This window comes from Terrapene carolina, unplaced genomic scaffold, assembly GCF_002925995.2.
Source record: "Terrapene carolina triunguis isolate 2854851 unplaced genomic scaffold, T_m_triunguis-2.0 Scaffold231, whole genome shotgun sequence".
NCBI lineage: Eukaryota > Metazoa > Chordata > Testudines > Emydidae > Terrapene > Terrapene triunguis.
The window spans coordinates 16,961,390-16,984,400 of record NW_020664582.1 but is presented as its reverse complement, the minus strand read 5'-3'; the positions used below and the strand labels follow the sequence as shown (position 1 = coordinate 16,984,400).

General features: G+C 36.7%; 1 protein-coding gene across 1 annotated transcript; it reads left to right on the top strand.

The window, feature by feature from the left end:
• TRPV3 (transient receptor potential cation channel subfamily V member 3) lies at positions 1-22,350 on the top strand. Its single transcript, XM_024211229.1, has 18 exons — positions 1-125; positions 741-863; positions 4,561-4,665; positions 6,396-6,482; positions 9,366-9,523; positions 10,225-10,401; positions 10,619-10,759; positions 11,882-12,162; positions 13,562-13,738; positions 14,621-14,779; positions 15,286-15,387; positions 16,087-16,160; positions 17,096-17,261; positions 17,826-17,892; positions 18,338-18,609; positions 20,243-20,355; positions 21,059-21,129; positions 22,256-22,350. Exons 1-18 carry the CDS (start codon positions 1-3, stop codon positions 22,348-22,350), a joined length of 2,493 nt encoding a protein of 830 aa, XP_024066997.1.
• The last annotated feature ends 661 nt before the right edge of the window (positions 22,351-23,011 follow it).

The following is a 23,011-nucleotide window of genomic DNA, read 5'->3' as shown; positions in this document are numbered from 1 at the left end:
ATGCTTCATATGGTGATGACCATTATTCATATATTACAAGGTCATAACTTTTCTTCTTCTTCTTCTTCTCTCTGTACTAGTTTTATGGGAGTGGCACCAGAACTCAGGAGTCCCTGGAAGTCCAGGTAAAAGGCTTAATTTTTCATTGAGCTCTGCCCCTGGTGTTAGTATTGTCTACTCAGACCTTGCTTCTGCTGATCCAACACTTTGCAGAATTTCTGCTTCCATCTAACTTCAGCACCTTTAGTGTCTGGCACCAACCTTCCTATATTTGGACCTAACAGATTTAATATTGCTTGACTACTGGAACGTATTGGTTTTCTAAAGTTATCTAGGTTAAAGTATAAATAGACTTTTACATCAATAGCAGGCTGCAAACCCCTCAGTATTGCTTATAAAAGTTACTCTGTTCCTTCTGATACTTGAAATAATATCTATTGCCATATAAATGGATGGGATCCCTTCAATTAGGAACTGAGAATATACCTGAATCTGAACTTTTCCTGGACTTGTGGTGTCATGTCATCCTTGATGCTGCTCATGTTGAAACCTATTTTAATCAAAGATACCCCAAACTTGAAATCTCAATCCCCAATATATTAAATAGTACATCTTTTGCAAAGGAAGAACCTTGAAAAATATTAAGATTTGTGTTTGACTATTTCTACTCCTTATGCACACAATCTGATCATGTGATGTGTTCAAATGAAATTAAATAACTATGAATCTATCTATTACAGAAACATGATTAAAGATAACAAAGAGACTATTCCACTCATGGGCAAGAGAACAAATACATCAGGTCCTCCCACTACAAACCACCAGGAGAAAAAGCCATCTGAAAACACTCCCACAAGGAAAAGGTAGAACACAATACCTTCACAAGACCAGCCTTAGACAATTTATTAGAAATGGCAGATTGGTGCTATTTGTAAATCCTTTTATTATCTTTATACAACAGATACTAAGATTGAAATAATTGCTAACAGCACACATGTAATGTATGAATGAGAGAGTTGTGATGAACGTAGTGTATGTTGAAAAAGGAACTGATGTACTTATGATATTAATAACAATAAGCATTTATATAGCTCTATAAATGTATACAGTGCTTTAGGAAATGTGGACAAAGACATAGTGCTTGCTCTGAAGACCTTACAGTCTCAGACTCCCTATCTGAGAAGCTCATGCCTCATGTCAATGAGGCTCGCTCTCTGCAGGCACTGGGGACAGCCCACATGTATGAGCTTGCAGGATCGGGGCCTCACAAAGATCAACAGTTCAAATATGGGAAGGTTTAGAGATCGTTTCTAATGAGATCATTTAGGGAAAAGCTGGGTTTTAAGGAAGCATTTAAAGAAGAGAGCAGTGTTGGCAGAAAAGAAATGAGAGGTTCTCTCAAGTATAGGGACATACGGATTGATACAAGAAGGTGTGAAGTCAAACGCGGAAGGAGACAGGGAGTGGTAAGGGATGTAGCATATGGTGTGAGAAATACCCAGAAAAACCTTCATACATGGAGATTTTCAGTAAAATCTTCAATTCACTCTATTTTTCATGCTTAATAACCCATATCACCCATGTTTATTTTTATGCATATTTTATACCAGTTAATTAATATTCTGATTAAATATTTTGTCTATTATGAATGGAGAAATACAATACAAGTGGTTGTATTCATCCTTGATGTAATGCCACCAAAGTCACTGAAGTTACTGCAAGATAGGGATGAATTTGGCTTGTAAACTTTGACCCTACAACTGTTTCCTTTTATTTTGTTGACTGTACAACACAAAATATAGCCCAATCAGAAAGGCCTTAGGCCCCAAGAGAATTGAATATTGCTTTAGCATCCATGATAATTTTGTTAATCATCTGAGTGATCACCTTAAGCAGAAGTGATGCAAGCAGCTGTCACAATCTGAAAACTCATGGGCTGGCCTGACTTCTCCCTCTGTCATTAAATCCAAATGGGGAAATAACACCAGTTGATTTTCTTTTTCCACCTCCCCTTCGTCTGGCATCATTGGCCTTCCAAAGTACAAGGGTAGTCCTACATAAACCTAAATTTGAATCAAAGTGTTTGTAGTGCAATGTGGGCAACAGGAAGGATGTCTGAATTGGTCACAATATATACACCTAATGTTTCAAATAGAAGCAAATTTGCAGAAGACTGGCAAGTTACAGCAAATATGTGTGGCCATTAATCATAAGTTACTTAAGTTCATTTACCAGATTCAGGCTTTTGGCATCTGTAGTTAATAACCTTAGGATGGGCAGGCTCTCCCATCTTACGTTAGAGCTAGGGTGTGGCACCAAACATTCCTGCTATATAAGAAAAAAGATCACATGAGTTTTAATTACAAACATTAACATACTCCGTTTAATTATATGTTTCTGTACTGGTATATGTCTAATGCTTTTAAACATTTCAGTCCTTGAGTATACCATCACTGGCAAGCTCAGAGGTGATTTCACTCTCACCTAAGCAACATGTCTCATTCTCTTATACTTTATTTTGGCAACATATATTGTAAAAAGTACAATTTATTTCTACCTTCTTTGACTCAATGAGGCACATCATTAAATACAGGAAGATCTACATGTGGACTGGGAGGAGTGCTGCAATGATGTTTGAGTATGACTAGGTTGCTTTCATGGCTAGTGTTTCCTGTGGCGTGGTTTGAATATGTAAGCACATAGGTATTTGTTGGCAGTTACTCATTTTTTTACTCATGGTATGTCCCAGAGATGCCATTTCCCCCATAGAACAGAGAAAAGGCTTCAGGCCTCCACGTTATGCCAACCTCCAAGATACATGTGACCCAATTCATTACAGCCTTGTGGCTCGTTTGTGCCAGGTATATTGACGTAAAGGAGCTGTGAAGACAGCAGATCCTGCCCTGGGGAATTCCCCCAACACAGGGCAGTTCTCTCCTGGTGTTGAGCTAACATAGTCAGCCCCTGAAGGAGCTCCCAGTCCTCCCACCCAATGCAGGGGCTGTGTCATGGACAGCGCCAGAGTGCCATGTGAGTTGGGCATTCCTTTCTGCCCTCGAGGTTCATTGAGGCCATACACAGTTGGTTGCCAGTCAGGGCAGTCCTAAGACATCCCAGGACAGGGGGCACAGAAGAGTGGCATAAAGCCACCTTTCTTCCACCCTTTGTCAGCCGCTGTGCCAAGGTCAGATTTCAATGGAGTTATGGTGATTTACACCAGCTGAGAATCTGATCCATGGTGTGTAAGTAATGGCAAAATAGGGCCCTGTTTCAGTCTAGGTACTCCTGTGCTATGAACAACACTTATCCTCAATATAACTTCAGATACACATTCCTGTTAAATATAATAGGTATTTTAATCTTTGTGTTGTGGAAATACGCTCGCATGCACGTACAAAATGTTAAAAGGTCATTTAAGTTTAAAATACCACATGCAGTGTATTAACACTTTCCTCCTCCAAAGATGGAAACTATGTTAACCAGGGATGATATTACATCACACTATTTTTGACATATATCCACTGGTTGCTAAGCAGCAGCATTCTGTAAATTGACACTAGGGTGCTTGCTTCAACTGCATCTGAATATTTTGCGAGGGGGATTAAAAAAAAGGAGAAATAATTAGTACCCTACTGAGTATGTCATATATTATGTGAACCAGAATATTTTTCAAGGTGACTCTCAAAGCATTTTAGAAATGTAGAAAAACAATTTACAAACTATAACCCATATAGAAGTCATTTTGCCCACCAATTAAATTCAGCCATCATAGGTAAAATGTGACAGCTGTTTGAATGGCACCTAGCAACACCAACCATTTGCTGCTCCCTACCAACTCTCCATGCTTTTAAAAAGCTGGTCATCAGAGTTCCTCATGAACCCTTATGCTATGTTGTTCAGCATTTCATTTATCTTTTCCACTCCTCTGTCTATAAACCACAATGCACTAGCTAAACATAGTAAAAGCTCATACTCTGAGGTAGCACATTTCAGTCCTAGATGGTGGAAAGGCCTTGTGTTATTTAATATGTGATCTCTCAATCTTTCTGGTTCATTAAGTGTTCATCAGTGTCAGTGGGTTGAGGCGAGATTCCTTCCCAGTTCTTCTTGGATGGAATGATGATGGCTACAATGCAAAGGCTGCAGTGAGCAGATTAGAGTGTGCATGTGTGTGCATTTTATGTGTGTGTATTCTTTGGAGTAACATTTTGTGGAGTTCACGAAACCCAGATACAAAGTTGTCTCTAGGTTGCAGTGGTGCCACTGATAATGTCTGGATTTGGGGCCCTGTCTCCCAAAGACATCTCAGAATCTTTTGCCTTGTCTGCCAACACAAAGGATTAAAAATGTTTGGTTGGCAACATGTGTAGGGGTAGGGATCTTCCATTACCAAAAAAGGGTAAACACTATTTCAGCACCTCATCAGATGTGATGCCATGCAGCATATCACCTGTACCTAAAGCTGGTCTTAGCTGGGCATGTGCACAGTTTGTGTTATGTTTATGTTACATTTTGACTTGCTTTTCCACTAATAAACTTTTAACACAATGTATTCAACAGTTCACAGTTTTTCTTTGAAATTGAAGGCTTTGAAAGCAATTCATCTCCAAGACAGACATCTCCTCCTGTATTTTCAAAACCCATGGATTCAAATATTCGCCCATGGTATGTATAATATACGGTATATTCCTTAACCACATTGCAAACATGTGCAAACATACAATTGCTCAAAAGTTCTGCATAGACGACAAGTGGCCTCTCATTTTGGTTGCCTCAAGGGCAAAATTCCCATTGACTTCAGTGGGCCCGCATTTTCCTTGCAGTGACTGCCTTAATCCTGAATTTTCACACTTCTGTCATTATTTTAAAAGGGCCACAGCTAAATAGTTTAGGCCCAAAATTTGACCAGTCTTAAAATTGATATAGTCCCCTGAAGTCTGAATGATTTTTCTTTTTAGCACCTTGTTTCTAATTAAGAGGGGAAAAACCCCACTGTTTACTTGGTTGTGTCGGGCCTATGGTAACCCAAGACTTGCCGCAGAACCAGCAGAGGGAGCACAAGTAAACAAAAATCCCTATTAGATCGTTTCTGCCATCATCTGTATTGGTGATAGCCAAAAATGTTTCAAACAAAAGAGAGACATGACTGTTTGTGCCCAGGAAATTGAAAAAAAGACATTTATGACACATATTTTAAAAAAATGAGTGCAGAAAGACCCATTCTATTTTCAAGATTTTCAGTGGTTATTTGTATTATGGGACAAATTTAAAATTATGAAAAGGGAGTCTGGATGGCAAAATATAAATCAAATCAAAGCCAGGTTAATAAAGACCAATTGTTTTTTTCCAATGACTATTTGGTTGTTTATATGGAATTAGTTGACGAGCTTGTTTTAGTTCCCAGAGGACTGGAGCCCAAATCACCACCAAAAAATAAATAAAAAATCATCATAATTATATTCCTTGTTTTTTTTCAGCAGAGAGATCAGACTGTATTGGAATAGAATCCGAAACACCATCTTTATTTTAAGGGTGGTCCCTCTAGGTTAGGGCAGAGGAACATTTGTAGGGTAGTGTGGGAAGCCTCACACTATTGTCTATGTATCCATTTTGTAGATAAATAGCAGATTTCAGTCTTCTGAGTTTTTAGGTTGGGATATTCCATCAGCATTCAATTTGTTACAAAAGCAAGTTAAAAAGAAACCCAGCCTATGAAAAAGTAATTGCCAGTGGTCCTTTAAGTCAGACCCAACACTGAGAAAATCTGGAAAGGATGTACAGTATTTACTAAATATAAACTCCATTGCAGCCATTGTTTTATTGTGCAAACACATATTTTGCCCCTGGTCTTGAACTGCTTATAGGCAAAGCTTCCACCAAAGTCAGCAGTAAGGACTGAATGAGCGACCGCCACAGAATACTGCATAGTAAATCTTTATGTATTTCAGTTTGTGTGTGTGTGTGCGCGTGCACCCTCCTCACAGTAGCCATTTCAATATTTGTCTTGTGGAAGATGTCAAATTAATAATGAACACATTGGAAAAAAGAAGAGTGTAAGCTTTACAATGTAGCATCAAGAGTGATGTGATTAAAAACAGTGTGAAAATGAAAAATACAATAGTAGAAGCCTGAGTGAAATAACATGGAAAAACACAAAGAAGGGTTTCAAATATGAAACTCGTTAACATGATAAAATCCTGAATGTCTTTTCATTTTTGGCCTATATTTTAAAACACACACAGTGAGTTAAATGATGGTATTAAAAAACACATTGTCAAATTAAATTAATTTCATCTCTTTTGTTGATATTGCCTCCCATTATCGAATGAGTCTTAGCGCAATTTGCCAAGATGTCCTCCTACTTAAGCACTCAACCTTTTCTGTATTTTCTACAGTGCATCTGGAAATGGGGAAGATATGGATTCCCCACAATCTCTTCAGGATGATATTACTGAGTATGCCACAAACGTAGACAGTTATTGGTAAGTGGAGACCTAATGTATTTCTGTAGTGCGTTTTCTATGGATTAAGTGTATGACAGAGTGGATTTACTGATTTTTCCTTGTCGTGGTTTAAAAATGAGCCCATAAGACTTCAGGGGATATTGATTTATACATTTGAGCTTTATCACCAATAAATAAATTCTTTAGAAAGTGTATATCATGCATCCTCATATTAAATATCTGAGATCAGAGAAAGCCAGAGCCTATAAAATTGCTGATTCCTAGTTCACTGAAGAAAATGCTGCACCTAAATGCCATACACATTGAGCAGTGAGCAAGTCCAGTGCTCAAATACCACTACTATTTGTTGGTAACTGAACGCTTTTCATTTTAGAGGCCTTTTCTTAAAAGCAAACTACTTTAAGATGTCATCTACATAGAAAACTATTAATTTGGACGGAAGATATTGATGTGGACACAAGCAGCAAAATAAGGATAGACACACACATGGATTTAAGCAGCAGGCCACAACTTTTATTAAACTTTTAACACAAGGGAGGGATACTACCCGCCCATACCCTTACTCTCCTATATCGGTCATTTAATTGGTCCCAGTTGGCCAATGGGAGAAAAAATTCCTTCCTGACCCCCTAAACAGGTGATTGGCTAGACCCATAGCATCTGTCAGGCTGGATTCCCAGTCCTAGTTCAGGTGGGTAGGGTGGGGTGCTGGAATGGAGCTGAAAGAGGCTTCACATGGCCCTTGCACTGGGCTAAATCCTGGGAGCTGGGGAATGCTGTCCAATCAGCACCCCTCTCCCTGAGCTGGCCAATGGGTGCCAGGCACTCCCATGAGAGGCGCTACCTATTGTCCCTTGGCAAGTGCCTCCCTTCCTTGCTACTGGGACTGTCCCCCTTTCACCATCAGCCCTATCAATTTCCCCCACCCAGTTGATGCAGGTGAGTGGCATTTGCCCTTCAGTTCAGCCATCCTAAGAGACCGAGGGGGAGAGAGAGAGAGAGAGAGAGATGGATGGGAGGATGGAACAAACACAACATAATATTATTTAACTTCTAAAGAATAACTACGTATAATTTCTGAGCTGATTTTGGAAAACCTCATTTGGTAGGGATAGGCTTAGTTAGCACTGGAACAGGAAACCTCCAAGAATACCCCAGAGTGCTGAAAGAAGAGCAGTGTTGGTGATTCAGTAGGTGGCACTGATCCTCCAGAGTGGTGTTAGGAACCTTTGTGCTGTTGGATGTGCTGTCTAAACCTGAAACCCTAACTTTGGTCACTAAAGTTCCCATGTTGCTTTTTGCAGAATATAAATACACCTCTACCTCGATATAATGCTGTCCTTGGGAGCCAAAAAATCTTACCACGTTATAGGTGAAACCGCGTTATATTGAACTTGCTTTGATCCACCGGAGTGCGCAGCCTCTCCCCCCCCCGGAGCACTGCTTTACTGCGTTATAGCCAAATTTGTTTTATATCGGGTAGCGTTATATTGAGGTAGAGGTGTATTAGCCACAGAGTTGGCCAAATTCTAATTTGGTTAACTAATGTATCCTGCTTACTTAAATTCCCACTGCACTTGCAAATGGATATGGCATTCCTTACTACTTCCTATCCTAAATTGTTGTATAGTATTGTTGCGCGCTGTTAAACAGCTGCCACGTTCCACCCCACAGGCAGCTGCATTTCAGTGGTGGGTGAAGTGATTCCTGTACATATAGTTTGTAAAGAGCTTTGGGATCCTTCGGGATGAAAGACACTATATAAATGTAAGTTATTATTATTTTAAAATAGACTTTGTGCACTAAATATTGAAAGAAATCCTATGAGTTTCCTCTCACTTTAATTACTAGGTACAAGATTAATCAGTAAAAGCAGGACTTCAGGGATTTTATATACTGAATTTGGTACTATATTCTTGGAGATTGCTTGGACAATCTTGGAACAGTGTTCAGATAAATCCAATATTCTGTGACAGAATTTTGTCATAATCTGCAAAATAGAAGGACCCACCAAGTGATTCATCCAAATCTCAGCCACATTGGAGTGCATACTGGTGGAAACAGTTCATGGTCTGAGATATGCTCATTCAGGATGGCAGAACTGAACACAGATGAAATTAGCATGAATAGAGTCACAGTGCTAGCGGAAATGTCTTTTCTCATTGATATAGAATATCATCAAACCATATCAGTTTTGTAATAAAATGTTCAGCAAATATTCTGAAAACTGATGAAATTTCCTTCCACCATCTCAACAGCAGAGCAAGTACTTTGTGTACAGTGAAGATAGGTGCAAGTGGAGTGGTGGTGTAGGGAGGACTCTGAATTCACTTATTACTGTGGCGGTTGTTGGAGATGGGCCAGGGAAGAGGCTATTGGATCTGCACTTACATGGATCCAGGAGCCCAATACCCCTGCATAGGGGTTGCAAAGAGGCAACAGCCCCTATATTCTACCTTCTCAGCTGGAACAACAGTTGTGGAAAAGGGTGCACCACTGCCCTGTAGTCTCCCCTTTGTTGTAGGATTTGAATTCCACTCTTTGTCCCTTCTGAGTGCTCCCCAGAAAGCCAAATTACTTCAGCTTTGAGTGCGAAGGGCTGAATTTTATTCTCATTACACGAGAATAACAAAAAAAATCACTTGTAAAAGATTAAGCATATCCTTCATTAAGTTAAAATTTGCTTTAATAGCCATTTCTCACCAAATAAATTATTTGTAACTATTTTTGGAGGAACACACAAACATTCTTTTGTAATGATGACTTTTTAACCTGTGGTACGTAATTACATTTATTTTTCTAAATAAAAAAGAAATGATGGAAATGAAATTAAACACATTAATATTAGCTAAATTTAACCAAGAATTATGATTTTTTGGTTGTTTGTTTTTGTTAATTCAGTACAAACATGTTGCAAGGAGATCACCAGAACAATGCCCGAAAAAAGCTGAAGAAGTATATGTTTAGGGCAGTATCTGAGGGGAATATAGAAGAATTACAATGTCTGCTTATGGAAGTGAAGGAAAGGTCAAATGCATGTAGAAACATGACTGTGCAAGGTAAGCTGTATAGAGTATCCACAGTCCCTCATTTTGTACCATATATGTGGTAGAGAATTGAGTAATGGTTTTATACATGAGCAACTAAGCTCTGCATCCCAAGCTGGCGTTTGTTGAATATCATGGTTAGCATTAATATAGTAGTCAGGTCAGGCCCCAGATAAGCCACCTACTGGCAAACAATTGAAGCAACCTTGAAGGTGATTTCTGAGGGCACAGCACACCAGCATGAATATTTGTACCTTTTCAGGGTGGATATGACTGAATGCTGCAAAAGAAGCTAATTGAATATAGCCAGCTTCTTTTCCCCCTTCTTGCTGAACTGAGATGCATGTGATCTTGAGGAATGAACACAGAGCTGGGAGTTAGGAACTTCTGCATTCTCAACCCAGCTCAGCCAGTGAGAGTTCTGACTGAATAAGGACTAAGGACTTCAGGGTTTGTTATGCTTTGGCAGAATTGTAGTATGTCAGTAATGTATATATCCATCTAGTGGGGTTGTTTGTTCATGAATACATATGTCCTCTCACTAAGTATGTATGGAATATAAAGTTAAATTAATAGTGTGAATAGATGTAGAGTAGTTTGGGGAATAGTCTATATGCATGTGTTTCCCAATAACATGAGGTTGGAATTCTTCCTATTCCCCTTAAGACATAATAAAACCACCTGTAATTCAATCATAAAATTCACTTTTGTAGATTATCTGATGAAAAAATTAACAGATTCAGATACTGGTAAAACCTGTCTGATGAAAGCCCTTTTGAACATCAACCAGAACACAAATGAAATAGTGAAAATGCTGCTCTCCTTTGGAGAAGAAAATAGTTTTTTGGAAAGGCTTATCAACGCAAAGTACACAGAAGAAGCGTACAAAGGTATTTCCATTCAGTAGCCATTTAGAGTGTATTTTTGCATGTATTTTAATGCCACAACATATATTTTATATTGAAACATTCTAAAGACAATTAAAATGATTGTTTATTACTATTAATTATTATTGCTATTTGTTATGCATCATCACTGAGCTCAGCACTGTACAAGATACAAAAACTGGACTTTATACTCTAAAGATTCGTGTCTATGTTGTTGCAGGCCAGACAGCTCTAAATATTGCTATTGAAAGAAGACAATACGATATTGCTCAGACCCTCATAGAAAAAGGAGCAGATGTCAATGCCCATTCACAGGGTGTGTTCTTTAACCCCAAACACAAGCATGAGGGATTTTATTTCGGTAAGTGAAATGTGATCTCCATGGAAAAATTGGGTTGGGATGCTAGAACAATGAAACGATCAGGCAGTAGGGGAGGTTCAGGAGTGCAGAAGATAGGTCTTTCAAACTCGCGCAAGATATAAAAATGGCCATGGGCTTTATCATTTTCAGAACTAAATGCAAAACTCATTTCATAAGCTTTGCTCTACCTCAATAAGTTTCTCGTACCCAAAACACCCAGTTTCTTTCACCCACACACAAACAAAACAAATTACCAATTAATCAAGTTATTTCTTCTACAGGTTCAGAAGGAAAAAAAGCAAGATTGACATTATTACTCATAAGATGCTCAGTTTCCACAGTGATGCACACAACATAAGCAGATAGGTCGGTAATAACCCAAACTACATCTATTGTACATACAAAACTAGACCAAAAGCCCACTGAAGTCAATGGGAGTTCTTTCCCATTTCAATTGCCACACTAACTAAGAAACCCCACCTAACTGAAAAACAAACAAACCAACAATCCAAACTCACAGTTCCAGCAAAACTGCAATTCAGAATACTGAAGGACTAATTACTCTTCATACTTCCAGAATGAATACTTGCATGAGAGAAGAGAGAATTTGATGAATTACTTACACAAAGTACAGCTAGTGGCTGAACAGAGTGCAGGCTAAAATATTCTTCTCCATAAATCTATACATATCACATAAAGACAAGAAAGTGTGTATATTTATCTTGTTTAATTGGGCATTTAGTGTAAGTGCTGAAATAACATATCAAATATTGGGAAATGTAACATGCAGTAGCAATTGTATTACAAATTGCAACATAGTAAATAGAAAGCAATTTTCCACAGTACAGTAAATTACAAATATTCAGAAATAGTTGAAAGGTAATTGTTTGTAAAGACTTAAATTGTCAATAAAGTGTATTATTGTGTAATTGTAGCTTTTCCTCAAATAACAATTTCATGTAAATTAAGTTTTTTTTCTAAAACAATGTAATGTAATCAACCTTATCCTTAATTTGTAAACCTGTTTTAATCTCATAAAAATGTCAAAATAATCATTCGAATACATTTCTGATACTCATAATATTTGAAAATTAATAGTTATTGTGCATTGTATTTTCTTAGGTGAAACTCCACTGGCATTAGCTGCATGTACTAATCAACCAGATATAGTTCAACTGCTGATGGACAATAGGAGGACTGATATTACCTCACAAGATTCCCGAGGAAACAATATACTGCATGCATTAGTCACTGTAGCAGAGGATTTTAAAACACAAAATGACTTTGTAATCAGAATGTATGATATGATTCTATTGAAAAGTAAGAGCAGAACTTTAGAGACAATGAAGAATAAAGATGGTTTAACTCCATTGCAACTAGCTGCAAAAAGTGGAAAGTTAGAGGTAAGGCTCTATTGTAATAGCCTACAAAAGAAATGAAATAGAGAGACAGAGTCTAGGTTGCCTACATGTACTTAAACCATAGGTGCACAAATTTGCACTCCACCATGGTGGTTATCTTGTATTGTAAATTAGTGGTAGTTGGTTGAGTAAGATTATTTACTGTAAACCACTGCTCCATTATTTCTGTTGTTTCAGCCTGACAGATTCTCACAGGTTTTCCTCAATGCCATTACTACAAAATACAAATACTATTTAAAAATTCAATATTACACACCCTTGATAATTGCATATCTTCCTAAGAGGATAATTATCCAACAGGAGTACAAGCTCATTTGGACCTACTGAAGCATACACGGTGAGAAACAGGTGTTGAAGCCATGGACCCAATCTCAGAGTAGCAGAATTGTGGGATTCCCCCTTGAGCAATGTGGAGTGGAGACCCAGAGACTATCACTAAGAAGGGTACACTCCTAGAAAGATTGTGAAAGAGTCGAAGGCGTAGCATACCTTATAATATCATGACACTTCCATTAATAGAAATACTTTAATGATATATAAATTAAAAATCAGTTTTGTTTGAATTTAAACTTTTCCCTGCAGTATTTGCAACTCAAGCACTGGAGTTCTGCACTATCACATGATAACCTGAAACTAAACAGTCTGTTTGCATGGTCTGAGCTGAAATAAAAAAATTAAACAAATAACATAGCATAAATGGTGAACAGTAATTTTTAAAAATTCTTTTGGTTTTAATACTATCAAGGGCTGTTGATAGCACACATTAATATTTTTGAATTACATGATAGTCTCTCTTACACAGGTGTAACTCTAAGGAAATAAATTGAATTAGTCTGACTTATAACAAAAAGTAGAATTTGGATCTCTGAAAGCAAAAGCTTGGAATACCTGGTTAATGATTAACAAGGGATAAATTAGAAAGTCACCAGTTAAAGAAAAGTTTATGCAGTGGAATGCTTTCATTAGAAAAAACTGCAGATCTAATAGAAAATTCAAGGCAATTAAAGAAAACTGTATTTATTTCCAGGGCCGCCCAGAGGATTCAGGGGGCCTGGGGCAAAGCGATTTGGGGGGGCCCCTTCCATAAAAAAAAGTTGCAATACTATAGAATACTATATTCTCGTGGGGGCCCCTACGGGGCCCGGGGCAAATTGCACCACTTGCCTCCCCCTCTGGGCGGCCCTGTTTATTTCCCAGGGATGGGTCATCTGTAATGCCTCCCCTCAATTACCCAAAGGTTAATTGAATTACAAAATACATTTAATTGTGCCATTTTGGCAAATGTGTTAGTAAAAAAGTAAATTTCTGGTAAGTGTGCACACACTCTTTCTTCCATTTAGAAGACTTAATTTACTTACATGTGATTCTATTAATGTTTTAGATTCTGAAATACATTCTCAGTAGAGAAATAAAAGACAAGCCAAACAGAAGCCTTTCCAGAAAATTCACAGATTGGGCTTATGGTCCTGTTCAGTCTTCCCTTTATGACCTGACAGAACTAGATACGACTGCAGACAACTCATTACTGGAGATTATTGTTTATAACACGAATATTGGTGTAAGTTGCCTGTCATTAAAGTCAATATATTTTCCAGCAATACATTCACTTATTTTTTTAAGCTATATATTATCTGGAGAACTTGAAAAACTAATAAAAATATAACTTTTAGGTTTCGGTCTTTCAGCAGGAGCCACTAGCATGAACCCTTGTGCTCTTGCAATGTCCCATTAGGAAGGCACCTGGGTCCAGATCCCAAAGAAGGAACTGGGGAAGTAGTTTGGCCTGCATTTGGGGCATTAGTTTGTTGTACTGTAGTTTAAGTTTTCTTCTTGGGACATCTAAAATGGTCTTAGACTAATGGTTCAACACACCACATTTTATCTCTAAGATAACCAATTTATATCATATATATCCTTTATTTAAAAGAAAATATTATTGGGAGGCAAGGATACTATAATAAACAGTAAACTGTCAGTTTACTATACACATAGGTGTTTTATGCATAGAAGCAGTGCATAATTAAGAAATTTTCACTATTTAAAAGCAGAATTTGGCATGTTGCTAAAATTCAAATTATTGAAGTGGCAATTCCTGAAAAATAAACATACTTTGTTAGGAGACTGGTACAGAAGTTAACACTTGGATTTTAACACAATCATATTTTCCACAGAACAAGATAAAATTTGGCAGATAATGATCTCGGGCAGATCTTCATGGTGTGAACTGGTGTAGCTCCACTGGATTCAGTAGAACTATACCCATTGACACCAGCTGAGGAGCTGTCGCACGGGTCCTTGAGCAAAGTGGTATTTCTAGACTGACAAGAAGAGACCATAAAATGAAATGTTTAAAATATGTAGTTGATATTTTTTTATTTGTCCTACCTCCAGTTTTCTCACAAGTCACAAATTTGGCTTTCTCTTTGTTTTTTTTCTACAGAACCGTCATGAAATGTTGACTTTGGAGCCCCTGCATTCACTACTGCGAATGAAATGGAAAAAGTTTGCAAGGCACATGTTCTTTATGTCATGTTGTTTTTATTTCATCTACAACATAATATTAACACTGGTTTCCTACTATAGACCCCGAAGAGATGAGGTATGTGCAGCAACTAAAAATCTCATAGAATTTTGTGTTCAAAATGCAGTAACATTCCCTAACTCAGATTTAACATGTTTGGTGAATAAAAAATAGAACTGGAGATTCTAGGATGAAATCATTGTTCCATTGAAGTGAATGAGAGTTTTACTATTGACTTCAGTAGGGCCAGAATTTCCCTCCATGGGTTTATCACTTGAGGAGGGAGCAGAACAATAAGGAGAGAAGAGAAATTCATTTGAGTTATGAAACAAAAAAAAAAACCTGTTTTAAAAGTTATATTTTTAATGATTGAGAAAGAATAAGTATATATTTTAAATAATCTCACTTCATTTTGAGGTTGATCCTGCAAGTCCTCAATGAAGAGCACTTAATTGAATTCAGTGGAATTTCTGCACATAGAGGGCTATAAGGACTGGGTCCTTTGTCTGGGACCTTTTACTTTATTGTGCCTTCAAATAACTAGCTTTAAACTCCCACTATTCTTTTCTAACCCTCTTTTCCAGGCTCCGCCCTACCCATTAGCTTTGACACGTAACATGGGATGGTTGCAGTTGCTGGTACAAGTGCTTATTATGATAGCGGCAATATTTTTAGCCATAAAAGAGGTGAGACACTTTCAGAATTAATATAAAATAATTGTATGCATAAAGATCTTTTGTGGATTTGTAAAGAGTCTGTGACAATTTTGATCATTTTATAAGTTATATGTTTTATAACGTATATGTTTCATAATGTCTCGCATTGTACAATTACTAGGCTAATTGCTAATCGTGCATAAATGTGTTAATCTTTCTTGATGGTCCAAATATATACTAATATAACTGTAAGATATTATATGAAATTGATGTGAGGCCTTCCTTTTTGAAAGACTGGGAACAAAATGGGATTTGAAATATGGTGATCATACTAAATTCTTACTCAGCAACATACTTAAGCAATGTACTTTAAAGTCACGAAGTAAATAGGATTGCTCGTGTACTTAAAGTACTGTGTTAAGTACATTATTGAATAAGGATCTATATCAGAAAGGACAAGCACATCTGACTTACTTCCCAGTAAGACATTTAAAGTTATTTATTAGTAACATCTATTAGTAAAGTTAACTGTTAAACTATTTTAAGTACAGCAGAAAATCAGGACACATTTAAAAAAATCTGGAAAAGCATTTTTGAGGCACAAACAATATAGAAAGAATGAAATTCTAGATGCTGTAGCTGTTTTGAGTAGACTAGTTGGTTTTGAATTTTTATTCACCTTTTAATTTTTACTATTTTTAATCTGTTTATATATATCTGTCTACACAGAGTGTAGCCATCTTTCTACTAAGACCCTCAGATCTTCAGTCAATTCTGTCAGATGCATGGTTCCACTTTGCATTGTAAGTCTGGCATATAAATTGTTGTTTCTGAAATAACATGCTCTCTGTCAGTTACATTTCCTTGCTTCACAGAAAATGAATTCTTTTAACTGTTATTCACTTGTTATTTTAGACTGTCAGTTGTCAGAGGTAAGAATATAATTTTATATGCAGTTTTACTGTAAGACACCAGGTATATTTCTGGCATTCACTGACCAGTAACGCTATTGTGGATTGGTACATACAAACTATTTTTATCTTTGTAAGCACTGCAAAATAGAGAATTGTATTTTGTTTATAAAGAAACAAGTCAGTTAGCCAGATTTTGATTACCCATTCCATCTTCTGTGTTGCTTTGTTAACAAAAAAATGGCGTAACCAGCTGTTAGGGATGCCCCCAGTGTACAGGAATCCCTAAGTGGCTTAGAGCCAGCATAGCTGGCCCTATACTGCCCTCTCCTGTTCCTGGCATAGGAGATATGACTGGGGAAAGAGGGTGCAGTCAAAGTGATGCTGCGTTTCTGTGATCCCTGACTCTGGAATGATCATTTGGGGGACATGGCACAAGGCGTAATTTAGAACAGTCCTAAAGTTGCTCTAAATTACGCTGGGGGCTAGCCTGGCCCCAGGACTGAGGAAAATAAAAAGTGATATAGAGCTACCTTTATAGTTTTCCCTAGCTGCAACAAGCACAGTTTGGACACAGGGTGGAAAGTGAAATTGGAAGTGAAACTTGAAATAAGGAAGTCAAGTATCAGAGGGGTAGCCGTGTTAGTCTGGATCTGTAAAAAGCAACAGAGAGTCCTGTGGCATCTTTAAGACTAACAGATGTATTGAAGCATAAGCTTTCGTAGGTGAATGCCCACTTCGTCGGATACATGCATGCATTCCACTATATTTTGTACATTTCTGTGCTGTGTAAAAGAGTATTTACAATATTTGTTTTTTTTCAACAGTTTTATACAAGCAGTGCTTGTGATCTTCTCTGTCTTCTTGTACTTGTTTTCCTACAAAGAACACCTGGTGTGTCTTGTCTTGGCTATGGCACTAGGATGGGCAAATATGCTGTACTTTACCAGGGGTTTCCAATCCATGGGAATTTATAGTGTCATGATCCAAAAGGCATGTATATAATTTTTAACTCTTGTTATATTATCTATTTACTCTAGTTGCATTATCTAATTCATGTACATTCTGCAATTTAGATGTTGCTTATATTATAAGTAATCTACACTGAAATTTCCAGTTTCTTCTCTTTAAGATATGTTTTATTTCATTAGAATGTACTATGTAATTTAAAAAATTAATAGTGGTAACTAGCTAATTTGTTCAAATTATGCAACATTTATTTTTAAATCTCTAAATTGTATGGTATTTTTCAGCTAATGGAGTTATGATATTTAATTGAATCAGACAGTGTAATGCTTACTCTTTTCATAGAGTTACATTCACCCCTTGATTAATGTGTTTAACACACATTAATGCATAAGAGAACAGGACAAATCATGGAGAATCAGGCCAACTAACTTTTCAAAATGTCCCACTTGCTAATGTGATCACTTTTAAAAATATAAGTAGATTTAACCACTCTCGTATCGATTGTATCACGTCTTCATCACTGCAAAACATGTAACTGTAAAGAGAACTTACTGAAATTGTATTAATCATAAACATTTTAACTTTTAGGTGATCTTACAGGATGTGATAAAATTTTTAGTTGTATACATCGTGTTTTTGCTGGGATTTGGCGTAGGTAAGTATAATTTATTGACTATTACTGGAGAAAAGCATTGATATTTTGTGTGAGTAAAAGTTTTTTGCACTGTTATGAATAAGAACAACATTGTGACGGTCAGAACATTACTTCTTTCAAGCTGATGTCAAGTGCTAGTTGTGGTTATTAAAAAATCCATAACAATTTTTGTAAGAGTGCTTAAATCTAGTGTTCTGGCTAAATACCTATAAATATAATTACATTTTGTCTAGCTAAACTGCCCATGAGTTTCAACTGTATATGGTATTCTTAACTTCGTTTGCGAAACTGTCATCTTCTGTTGCTGCGTGTTGCCGGACAGTTGCTGCATTTGTGTCTCTCTATAGTTTATATTGCACTTTATTATTCTTTGGTATAAAAGATGTTATATAAATGTAAAATATTATGATAACTAAAATGGATTTTTCATTTGCTTCTTATTTAGCTCTTGCTGCATTGATTGAGACGTGCCCCAATGACAGTAAATGTCATTCACACAGCAGTTTGGGTGCCGTTCTGATGGAGCTTTTTAAACTTACCATAGGACTGGGAGATCTGGAGATCCAACAGAATTCAAAATATCCTGTGCTGTTTCTTCTTCTTCTCATAACTTACGTATTGTTGACTTTTGTTCTCCTTCTGAACATGCTGATTGCATTAATGGGAGAAACAGTGGAAAATATTTCTAAAGAAAGTGAACACATTTGGAGACTCCAGGTTTGTTTGCAATATTAAACCATAGACCAGGGGTAATCAACTATTTTTTGTCAAGGTCCAAGTTTTTCTGTCAAGGTATAGTCAAGGTCCAGACTTCAGAGAAAATAATACAATAATAATAATAATAATTATGATAATAATAAAAAAAATATTTTCGGATCCATTCAAAAGTGTCTGGAGCGCTGGTCCGCCTATTGACTACCCTTGCCATAGACCTTAATACTCTTTGGCTTGGTCAAGACCCAGACACTTTTACAAAGTTTCACTCTGAAATCAGAAAATATCAGATCATGATGATGATATTTAAGATATTTGACAGGAACCTCACCAGCCACAGTTTTGTTCTTACTTATAGATGCTCTAAGCCAAATTCACCTCTGAGCTATACCAGTGTAAACTTGGAGTACCACCACTAAAGTCACATCACTTAGGGTACGTCCACACTACCCGCCGAATCAGCAGGTAGTGATCGATCCCCGAACGCGCTCCCCGTCGACTCCGGAACTCCACCAGGGCGAGAGGCGGCAGCTGAGTCGACGGGAGAGCCGCGACCATCGATCCCGCGCCGTGAGGATGGGAGGTAAGTCGATCTAAGATACGTCGACTTCAGCTACCCTATTCTCGTAGCTGAAGTTGCGTATCTTAGATCGATTTCCCCTCCCCCCCCCCCCCCCAGCGTAGACCAGGCCTTAGAAACCACAGTGATAGATACTATATGGACAAGTTGGACAAAAATCATTAGAGTACTCAACATTTACACTAGTGTAACTGTGTGAAGTATTTGATCTTGTAATTTGGCATAAGCATCTATAAACAAAAGTTTAATAATATTTTTATGGTTCAGATTTTAATGCCATACACTCTCATTCAACTCATGATTTTCACTCTTGATGTGCCAGCCATGTTAGGCTTTCTCCCGGTAATGTCTCCTCTCACCTTTATTTTAGGACCTACAAAATATATAGATTTACTTTGATTTCATGTATACTACATTAGCTTAAACTCTAATTCAGAGCCACCCATATAATTTTCAGAGTCCCAAGTTACTGAAAGGGAGAAAGACAGGACTTGAGTTGTTTCTCCCCTAGTCCCACTGTTGGGAGGGTCTAGTGGTAAGTTGTTTCCTCTCTTTCTGGTCTTGCTACTACTGGAGATAGAACCAACCTAAGAGTTGCAAAATTCACACTGCAGGGATGGGGGTGTGCATGTTCTTCAGTGCCCTATGTAGACTGTCTGGATTCTACCTACATCACTCCCTGATAGGGAGGCGCTGCTGTGCCAGAGAGTTGCATGAGGATTTTAAATTCTAGCACAGGTTCCAGACCAGGAACTCCCATTTTGGAGTAACTCCCTGAGCTGAGGGTAACTGGGGAAATTCTAGACTTCCTGCTTGTACCTACCAATGGTACGTGAACACCATTTGTACTCTGTATTAAATGCTATTTACTACTGTTGGTGTCAGTGTTCACTATAAAATTTGTTGGTGGATGCACAATATATAATAATGGAACATACTCTGAAAATTAAAATAATTTTAAAATGTTGTGAAATATGTAATATGAAGCAGAAAATATTAATTTTGAATGTGGTTAAGAATATTCCAATACTATTACTAACTATTTATTATTACCAGAGAGCCAGGACCATTTTGGAATTTGAAAAAATGTTACCAAAATATCTGAAGAAAAAATTCCAGTTGGGAGAACTGTGTAAAGTGGCTGAAAATGACACTAGAGTATGTTTAAGGTAATACTACACTCAAGCACTGTTTGATGAGTCTGCTCTGAATGCACCATCAGGGTTGTCTGTTCATAACAGCCACTGTAAAATATTTTTCATTTAAATCTATAAAATCATATTTCTGCTTCTTTTGTGTGGATTTTTGTAAGCAGAATCAAAATTGGTAACTGTGTGCAAAAATCCAGTTTGGGATATTCTACAGTGAACAGTTGCTAGTAAGAGATAGGAATATATAGTTTTAAAAATACAATATTCATCTTTTTGTAGGCAAAAAGGGGAATTTCCTCATATACATACTTGATTTTAATACACGCTTACTAATCTCTATTTGCTGTGAATGTTAATTTGTTGTAATCTCTTATAAATGTTAATTTAAAACTAATTATATTTACAATGGATTATTCTTTAACATGATTAACATACTGCAAAATAGTACCAGAATATTTTATTACACATATTCACATCTGAAATGTTCCAAATGTATGCTTGCAATGAATGAAAATATAAAGTAGCTCAATGAGCAAACAGTCTCAGCTAAATAGAATGCATAATGCTGCAAAATACATAGATACTTTCCATACTGGTAAAATGTGTATTGATGATGTACCATGACAATTCCAAGAAATAATTAAGAAACAAAAGAGGAAGTGTAGCTATGAAACTGGAGATAATTCATGCTAATAACACAATTTATATACAATATAAACAGGATTAATGAAGTGAAATGGACTGAATGGAAAACACATGTTTCATTTATTAATGAAGATCCAGGGCCAACAGGTACTGTTAATTTAAAAATATCTTTAGATTAATATATTAGTGTATTAAAGCTTTTTTTGTTCTTTTTAGGGATTAAATATATATTTTACACCTTTAAACTTGAATGTTGCTAAAATCTAAATTCTAACAATATTAAGATGAGAAATATATACCAGATAAATAAACATGAATTTAGTAAACAAGATGTATTGACATCAATATTTTGGGCAGGTGAATTTCAAAGGAAAATAAAAAGTTCCACCAAGCCTGGTTCCCTGTTCCTCACAGATTTATGGAAAGCCTGTCTTCTTTCAAATTTAAGTTGACTTAAAAGCTAATAAGTAGGAAACTTAATATGCTCCCAATTCAGCTTTATAAATGGAAATTTAGACCCCGATCCTACAATTTGTTTTGTGCAGGCTCCATGTGGGTTCAGGGATCCACCTGTTCACAACAAGTTGCAGGATTAAGGTCATAAATATGTAGGGGCCAGATTTTCAAAGATATTCAGGTGCCTAAAAATGTAGATAGGTACCTAGTAGGATTTACAAAAAAACTCTAATAAGTAAGTTAGGTACCTTACTCCCGTTGAAATTAATTTAATTGCCTAAAATACCTTTGACAATCTTGCTCTAGGTGTCTTGCAAAGATTTGATTAGCAGGACAAGTGTATGTTACAAAGGAAAAAACAGGCTATTTTAAATAACCTGCTATGTACTCTGCAGCCACTTTAAATACATTTTCATAGGAGTTTAGAACATTTTGCAACAGGTAAAGACCAACAGCAAATGCAGTATACCAGATTAGTTGGAAATTTTAGTATGGAAATTCCTAGATTCGGTACTATTGGCTAACCTTCTAGCCAATTGGCCCCAGTCTTCGCTATGTGAGTACATGAAGGTTAGAAATATATATAATTACTCGGTGGGGAAAAAATCTCAATAATGGCCAAAGGGACAGGGATAAAACAGTTTCATACAAGTTATGGTACTAATCTACAATTTATTGATTAAATAAATGCATGTGTTTTTAACAAATAAAATATTCCATTTTAAAAAGTAAAAAGAATATATGCAAAATTAAATTATTGCAAAAATAATGTAAATACAAAGTTTTTAAAATATGATTATTTTATTTTATTTTGTAGGTTACAACAGAATTCAAGATACGTCAAGAAGTAATAGCAAAAACACCCTGGATACATTTGATGAAATGGACTATTTGCTAGAAACCACTGTTTAGTTACATGGTACTTGATATTTGTTTGTTTAAGAAGGTTAAGAAAATGAACAGTGGATACTGAAATCCTACATTTATATACTGGACAGTTGCAAGCAGTCAGGGAACAAATTTTCTTTGATAATCCAATGACTTCAACCCACATATCAAGAGAGAGAAGCCAAAGGAAAAGGGACTATTGCATTTAGCTCTGTTTGAGAATCATAGAACTGGAAGGTTTCAGAGTAGCAGCTGTGTTAGTCTGTATCTGCAAAAAGAACAGGAATACTTGTGGCACCTTAGAGACTAACAAATTTATTTGAGCATAAGCTTTCGTGGGCTACAGCCCACTTCATCGGATGCATAGAATGGAACACACAGAAAGAAGATATTTATATATACAGAGAACATGAAAAGGTGGACGTAGCCTTGTCAACTGTAAGAAGCCAATCAATTGAGATGAGCTATCATCAGCAGGAGAAAAAATTTTTTTGAAGTGATAATCGAGATGACCCATAGAAGGTGTGAGGAGAACTTAACATGGGGAAATAGATTCAATTAGTGTAATGACCCAACCATTCCCAGTCTCTGTTTAAACCTAAGTTAATTGTATCTAATTTGCATATTAATTCAAGTTCAGCAGTCTGGAAGGGACCTTGAGAGGTCATCTAGTCCAGTCCCCTGC